Raw genomic sequence first — 8,714 nt, forward strand, 5'->3', positions numbered from 1 at the left:
AAGAAATAAAATTTTATAGATTAAAATAATTATTACTTAGGTGGATGGAAGAATAAAATAAGGATATAATTAATAGTTTCGCTCATGACCTTTAAATAACAATGACCGGCTCTGGCTACAACATGAATGTAAAATCCCACATTTTGAGAAGTCATAACTTTTAACTCGCATTGAATCATGAAACACACAATATATCAAATCGAAACTCGTTCATAGATCTATAATTATTTAAAGCCTTTTCAAAGACTCCAGACAAATGTAGTCTTAATTTTTTTTCTATGTTATACCAGCTACGAAACCATAATTACTATAACTGTGTAATAGTTACGAGCTCATAGTTACCACATTACACCCTATGTTCAGGATTTAGATGGGAAATATATATAAGAGAAATGTAATAATGAGACAATATAGTGGAGAATGATTGTGCCATTTTACAGAGCCATGGAATGCCCTTTTGAAAAAAAATTAAATAAAGTGGAATATGCTTTTGATGATTTAAAATGAAAGGCATTCTTATGAATTTTGCCCTATAATTTCAAAAACTTCACTTTGTGTTATGTGATTTTTTAAGTCCAAAATATAAACAAAATATATTTATTTTTGTATATATATTTTTTAAAACGCTTGTAATTGGATTCCATTTCCATTTGATAGTTAACAAAATGATACAGTGTTTTTATATTGCCGGGGCGTTCATCCTCAGAAGCCACACAAACAGTTAGCTTAGTCACAAAGTGATTAGTGGGATCTATTTGCAGGAGACATGTCGAACACAAATTTCTCCATGTCGGTTTGAAGAGGAAGATAAGCATTTTCTTGTACTTTTCCTTACAATTTTGAAGAGATCCTGGATCACACAACTCTACAACAGAAATTAAACTCATTAAACTTCAATTAGAACATGTGTCTGATCTTTCTTTCCAAGAGATCACTCACACTTCAGTGAATTGTCTTGTTCATCAGTGAACCAGTTCTCATCACAAACTCACTGTTGCAACTTTTAAACCCAAATGCCAGGCTAGAAGATTCACATCCGTGAATACTGAAAAGCAGTCAGGAATCCTCCTACTGAATATATATATAGTTTGTCTGACACTGCTGTTGATCATAATTATTAGATTTATCTCAAAGGCTAGCTTTTTTGTAACTTTGTTCCTTTCTTTGAGTTTAACTTGAAGCAGCAAATGCCATCTTCTCTTCTCTGAGTTCCTTTCTTTGCGTGCGTGCATGGATCGATCGACAGGATCATCTACGTACTCAGAAGTCTGTCGGATTGCAAAGCTGATGACAGGGATGGCACAACGTAACCCTTTTTTTAGTGTTAATTACAGTAGATTATAGTTGACACTGAAACTCTGACCTCAGTAGTTAACATGACCAAAAGGAAGTTGATAATTAAAAAGTTCTTTTTCTTTAAGAAAATTATACATCGTATACTAAAATTTTCAACCATATGTGCCATCTTTATCATTTGTAACTTTGTCAGATGCACAAGTTGGAGCATTTAGAGGCCAAACCAGCAACTGTGGCAGGCGTATGACTTCCATCTTCCTCCCCTCTTTGTGCATGTTACATCACAAGTTGTATGCCATGGTTTTTTCATACAAAATCATCACAAGGAAACAAATATGTCAGAATATTCCACAGTTACATATATGTGCTGGACTTAATAGTCTACGATTGATCTGTGATCCATCTTAGGATATATATCGAAGGATCTTATAGGTCTGTGCAATATGCATAACTAGTTATATATCAACCTAAAGGATCTCTATAACAAAGATCACTATTAAACTTCTTCCATGATTAGTTAGTTAAATAAAAACAACAATATATATCCTTCATATTAATTAATGGGGAAAACTTACAAGGATGCTATATATCCTATTCTACCTCTGTACATTTGTGTTTTTCGATGTGATTGTAGCAACTACAAGATGATAACTACTACGCAAGTAATAGGTAGTATTTTATATCTACTATAATTACACGGTTGTAGCACTTACAAGGATGATAAGAGTTGAAGTGTGCATGTTGTAGTTTGGAAATAAAAAATGTATTGACAAGGGATCAACATGCCATTTTGATAAGCAATTAACTAGTCATGGGTACATATATAAAGCAAATCATGATCACATTACATTCAAAAGGGGCACAGGTAGATAATTAATAAAAAACAATTGAAACCCTAGTAGCTTGCATAGAGGAATTAGGGTTTCTTACCCTTATATATAGAGTACAACAAGTAACCAAAATTAGGGTTTCTCTCTGAACACATCACCCACAATATATACAACTAGCTTACATTAGGGTTCTTAGCTTTGATTACAATTAGTTCTAGGCTCTATTTTTTTTTTTCGACCTGGCCCACAGAGTGGCGCGGGAGGAAAATGTCCAATAATGTGTTATAGTTGAAATTCAAATGGTGAGTGCTTAGAAAACTACTTGAACGTCTTACAATTGCACAATGATAAGGGCCTTCTACACTCTAATTAACTTGACATATATGTAATACATGATCAAAGTGGCCATTAATTATTTATAATAACTTAACTAATCAAATATTAATTCCTTAGTAGTTATTAATTTATGTAAGATAACTATGCCATATGACCATGCCTTTTTTTTTTTTATTTCCATGAGGAGACTGAATAGAGAGGCTTGTTCTTCCACCTCAGGAAGAAGAACTCCTCCTTCTCCTTCTCCACCTCCACATTGTACCCTTCCGTCGGGTAATGGAGTCGCAATAACATTCTTCCTTGTGACACGGCAAACCTGCTCGGCGGAATGCTCTTGAATCCGGCACTTCGCATTGCAAACTCCCACTTTTCCGACCACCTGTGTGACTCGCCGCCGGCGACTGCACCTTGAATCTCCCTCCCTAGCCATGATTGCTCTACTTCCGACCTCTCCCGGCTCCACGGCGGAAATGTGGCCTCTAGCGACTCGAACATTGCCGAGTAGTGCTCCACTGTGGCGGCAAATTGTTGGATGAAGTCCGGGGAGCTGTGGGTTGGCAGCGGCGGCATTTCCCTCTCCGCCACCGTCACCACCGCCGGTTTAATTGCTTTGAGAGTTCTGAGAAAAGTGAGGAGTTCTTCGTTTTGGAGCTTGTGGAGGAAGAGAACACAGTTGACCAGAAGGGTTTCGCCATGGACGAGCTGATTGAGGATGCGATCATAGTTGGGACGGTGGTCAGGAAGGAGAAGAGGTCGGAAATCGAAGTCCAAGTCGCAAGAATGCGCGAAGGCGCTCAGGCGATGGCCGGTGCGGCAGAGAGTCTCGAAGTCGCTCCCCGCGCCAGTGATCCTGATCGAAGGGGGACGATGAATATCTCCGGCTGCCGAGATGGCCTGGAGGAGAGGCGGCCACTGCAGGCCGTGGTGAGCGTCGAGGTCGAGGATGTGGACTTGGCGACAACCAGCCGCGGCCTCGAGGATGGCCTGGTTCGCAGTCAGGTGGGCGAAGCGGAGGAAGGGGGCGATATGGTTGAAGAGGAAGTAGGCAGAGGAGGACGGGGGGCAACAGCCTGGACGTCCGGCGATGCGGAAGGAGAGCGCTCTGCAGAATTGGCGTACGAGGCGGTCGGTGGCGTCGTCAGAGCCAGTGTTGGCCACGGAGAGGAGGGAGGAGATGGCACGGCCTGCGGCGGGGAGGTCGCCGTGGTGGACAAGATCTGCGCAGCGGATGAGAAGCTGCCGCACGGGGAAAGAAGAGAAAACGGGATCACAATGTTGGAGGCTGGAGTCATGTTGATGAGCTCCAGCCTTGCCTCCGCCGGTGGAAGACATAAGTGAGCTGAGCATGGTGGTTGTGGTGCAAGTACTCGAATAATATCATAAGGGAAGTAATAGTAGTTTTAAGAAAAAATAAATAAATAAATAAAATAATAATACTCTCCGTTAATCTCATTATCCTTGATGATCAACTTGATCTCACGAAAATTTCTTATCGATTATCAGGATAAATCGGGAAGCGCATACAACGAGCAGCCTAAGAGTCCAATATCCTATGATTACGATTATCATTTGGAGATAAAATTTCTATAAATATATTATAACTAGGATCGAACTATGGATATCTAAATAACAACATGAATATCTCACTAAGGACACCATAGCCCTGGGATAGTGTCCCAGTAATAGTAGTCTTAGAGAAGACATGAATATCTCACTACGGACACCATAGCCCTGGGACAGTGTCCCAGTAGTAGTAGTCTTAGAGAATGCATGAGACCTGTGTAAATAGGGCAGTTGTTGTTAGTTTGCAGCAACAAAAGAATATAATTATTTGATTTGACTGTTGGTGTTTAGGCAGATCTAGTGATCTCTAAATCAAACCGTTTTGTTCCTCTCCCACTTCTTGGTAGTTGTAGGCTCACTTAGTAGTCACACTGATGTGATGATAAAAAGAGGTTCATCAAGTGAGAGTAAAAAATGGAGATACCAATCAATATAGAAGTTAAAGTTATGGTGATCAATACCAGATAACAACAAGTTCACTAAAGATGAGCTGAGCGGATGTCTACTCAGTTGCTGATCAGGCATTAAGTATCCGATCGATAAATGATTGGTCCAAGCAGAACATCCGTACAGCCAAGAGCACTGCAGCAAGAACATCATGTGTTCATCATGGAGCGGAGGAATGTTAAGACGACCGGAGCGCTTGCCTAGTCGGGTGGAAATAATCTACCGAACCAAGTCATTACAGGGAAGCAGAGGTCTACCGAGCCGAGATCCCCAACCGAGTGACTCCTCCGCTTGACCAAGCAATGGGACCTCTCTCATATCCATTGATATCCCTTTGGGAGATAATACTGCTGACATCGATGCATGGTCAACAAGCGGATCGTATGATGAAAGCTTCTACAATCTTGTAAGGAATTTGCGTGTCCTGTTAAAGTATGGTATCAGAGCCATTTTTCTGACATGTCCTTTCATAGGATAATTTGGAGAACATGCCCATGCCTTGAGAAGCGTGCACGTCGCCCGCTGAGGCGCTATATAAAGGAAGGCCTATGCACCGGCAGAGGTACGCGTTATTCACTATTCACGTCTGTGCTTACTGTTGCTCCGCTTTTTTTCATTTTTCCGGTGACTGACTTGAGCGTTGGAGGGCTAATGTTGGGGGCCCTTCCTTGGCTCGGCACTGACGCTTCTTGTATTGCAGAGCGGAGCGAGGTCTACAAGCGGTCAACCCAGAAGCTACATCCCCAGCTAGCCTTCTTCATGATTTTTAGACAGGAGCATATTGGCGTCGTATGTGGGAACGTAGCCTGTATCCGAAATGCGAAGATAGAGGGCGTTGGATGACTCATAATAGTGAAATTGACAAAGGAGGAATTAGATATGTTGATACAAGCACGAGTAACAAAAATGGTGGAGCAACAACAACAACAGTCGCTGGCCGAGCGCTAGGTACATGAGCCCATGACATTAACAACGGGGCAGCAAGCTATATATAGAGATCGAGCGAAACATGTATTCGTTCGATGGCAGAATAAGAAGCCGACCGGCACATACGGGGATCGCCCAATATGTCGATCCCCTTTCATCGCGCGTTGTTCCAAACTTCATCAGAGGAGCAATGTCGAATGGGCAGAGAACCAGGATCCTCCTCGAACAACGCACCCATTCGAGATGCACAAAAGGGGAAGCACCAAGAAATGATGATTCGCCTAGTGGATCAACTGGCAGTTCTCTCCGAGGATCTTGGACGACCCCTTGCCTCGACTACACCCCACTGATGATTGGGGAATACAATGGAACGATCGATTCGGACGACCACCTGGCCATGTTCGATAATGCGGCCACACTCTATTAGTACACTAACGGAGTGAAGTGCCGAGTCTTCCTCAGCACCCTTTCCTGATTAGTGCAGCACTGGTTTAGGTGATTACCGGTCGGATAAATCCATAACTTCAAAGACTTCTGAGTGGCATTCTTGCACCACTTCACCAGCAGTCACCGCTACGAGAAGACAAGTGTTAACCTGTTCGCGTTGAAGCAAGGACCCAACGAGGCACTAAGGGCATACATTAAGCGGTTCAATCAGGTGGCCATGGACATTGCATCGGTCTCCTCGGAGATATTGGTAAATGCCTTCGCCCAAGGGCTTACCGAAGGGGAATTCTTCATCTCCCTCATCCAAAGGCCGCTAAAAGACTTCGACCACCTACTTAGGCAGGCCACTGAATATATAAATGTGGAGGAAGCCCAGATGGCGTGAAGGAAGGAAGCGCCTGCCGAGCACACTGGTCCCTTAGAACGGCGGTCGCCCACCATTCATCAACCACCAAAGGGCCCCTGATCGGGAGTAGCACAGTCGCACAGGAAGCCAAGAACACATGACATGCAGCATGTAGCCTAAAAGCTACGAAAGGCAAGTCATGGGCATCGTTGTTTTGCTCCTTCCATCAGTCAACGACGCACAACACGCGCGGCTGCTATGACCTGACGTTGATTTCCAGTCAATCGACTCCTCTAAGATACCATTATTGTTCACCGACTCCTGAGCGATGACATCAACACCGGTCGGATGGGCGAAGAAAAGAAGATAGATTGGCGGACGAACAACGCCATCGTTAGTCGTAAAGAAGAAATAACACAAGTCCCGTTCGAGCTTTTACTGAGCGGACTAGGCCTTCAGCTTGGGAGGAGGAGAATCGAAACAATGCCGCTCGGGGTGAAATTAGAATGATCATCGGTGGTGATTCTGTTGGTTGGTCCTAGGAAGATCGTACCGGTTCCACTGTACAAAATTTTGTACAAGTGTCGAACCTTTTCTAACAACCTATTGTGTTCTTTAGAAATTAAATTCGAAATCGCAAACGGAACTTAACATTATTGATTCCAAATTTAACTTATCTGTTCTTAGTGGTTTAGACTTGGATCGCAAATGATACTTAACATTATAGATCCAAATCCACCTAGGTTACAAATTTAATTAAATATTAATTTCGAAAATCGGCTCCCAAGTCAAACATGATGAGGCACATGCCCTTCTTGGGTATGGGAACATCCACCACTGCCTCGACAAAGTCTCTTAACGAAATTCAATATTTAATTTCCTTATATAACCTTAGGTTTAACCAAAAAGAACAATCGAATCACAAGATCGACAAATAAAATAAAAAAAACACAACTTCGAATTACAAATCCGAAAATCTAGAATCTCTAGCCTCTTGTGTTTGGTATTTCAAATCTATACAAAGAAAACTAGTATGACGTGGAATAGAATTACTAGTTATACCTTTCTTTGTAAGCAACAACCTCTTGGTCTTCTATCGTATTCCTCTTCTTATCTCGGACGTCGTATGGGTGACGATCTACCGAGATGAGAACCGCGCGCCCAAGCCCTTCTTATTCCTTCTACCAAGTTTCAGCCAAGCAACTTTCTTTAAGAAAAACAAGTCTTGGTCACCAACCAAGCTCCAAGGAAAACTAGGAAACAAAATCCTCCTTTCTCTTCTTCTTCTCCAAGCTAGATCCGACCACCAAAACAAGCTCCTTGAGATTGATGAGGTTCGGCCACAAAGGAGGAAGAAAAGGAGGAGAAGATGCTAGGGCTGACCACCACCAAGGAGGAACAGAGAGAGGAAAAATAGAAGAGAGTTATTACTCATGAAGGCACCCACTCCCTCTGTTTTATAATCCTTGGTCTTGGCAAATAAGGAAAGTTTTAATAAAAACTTCCTTATTTTCTTTGCCATGGAAAGGAAAATTTAATTGATTAAAAATAATTTCCTTTTCTTAAATTAAAGTGGCCGACCACCTCATAGCTCCAAGCAAGGAAAGTTTTAATAACACAAGAATTAAAACTTCCTAATTTGCTTCCGGAAATTTTTAATAAAAATTTCTCTATTAAAATTTCCTTCATGGTTGGTTATAAAAGAAAACTTTTATAAATAAAATCTCTCTATTAAAACATATGGATGATTTCCAAAAAGGAAAGTTATCTTTAAAATTAAAATCTTCCTCTCAATCTACAAATAAGGAAAGATATCAAATCTTTTCTTAATCTTTTGTAGAAACTATAATAGGAAAAATTTAATTTTAAAACTCTCTTTTAAAATCATGGACATGGTTTCATAAAAAGAAAGTTTTATCGAAAATTAAAATCTTCCTTTCAATATACAAATAATGAAAGATATCAAATCTTTTCTTAATCTTTTGTAGAAACTATAAAAGGAAAGATTTAATTTTAAAACTCTCTTTTAAAATCATGAGGATGATTTCATAAAAGGAAAGTTTTATCAAAAATTAAAATTTTCCTTTTAACTACAAACAAGGAAAAATATCAAACCTTTTACTTAATCTTTGTAGAAAGCTATAAAAGGAAAGATTTAAATTTTAAACTCTCTTTTAAAACCATGGTATCCACATAAGAAAGATTTAAAAAATAAAATCCTTTTAATTTAATGTGGCCGACCACACTAAGCTTGGATTCAAGCTAGGGCCGGCCACACAACTTGGCTCATCCTATTTGCTTGGCCGGCCCAAGCTTGGGTTCCAAGCTTGCTTGGCCGGCCACCTTAGGATGGGTATAAAGGTGGGTATAATACTTTATAAACAAGAGGCTACGATAGGGACCGAGAGAAGGAATTGGTTTTGGTCTCTCGATGAAATTAAGTTCCCGTGTTCGCCCTGAACACCCAACTTAATTTCATCAATAATAATTCATTCCACTAAAGAATTATTATTGAACTACCG

The 8,714-nt window shown here is 40.9% G+C and overlaps 1 protein-coding gene across 1 annotated transcript; it reads right to left on the reverse strand.

Moving 5' to 3' along the window:
- Positions 1–1,004: 1,004 nt before the first annotated feature.
- On the reverse strand, positions 1,005–6,819 carry LOC122047183 (protein MONOCULM 1-like). Its single transcript, XM_042608298.1, has one exon. It carries the CDS (start codon positions 3,807–3,809, stop codon positions 2,634–2,636), a length of 1,176 nt encoding a protein of 391 aa, XP_042464232.1. The 5' UTR covers positions 3,810–6,819; the 3' UTR covers positions 1,005–2,633.
- Positions 6,820–8,714: the final 1,895 nt, after the last annotated feature.

This window comes from Zingiber officinale, chromosome 2B (genome assembly GCF_018446385.1).
Source record: "Zingiber officinale cultivar Zhangliang chromosome 2B, Zo_v1.1, whole genome shotgun sequence".
Taxonomy (NCBI): Eukaryota; Viridiplantae; Streptophyta; class Magnoliopsida; order Zingiberales; family Zingiberaceae; genus Zingiber; species Zingiber officinale.

Bases quoted from the DNA above. Each gene is read 5' to 3' on its own strand.
- LOC122047183 (XM_042608298.1), bottom strand. From the start codon at position 3,809: ATGCTCAGCTCACTTATGTCTTCCACCGGCGGAGGCAAGGCTGGAGCT.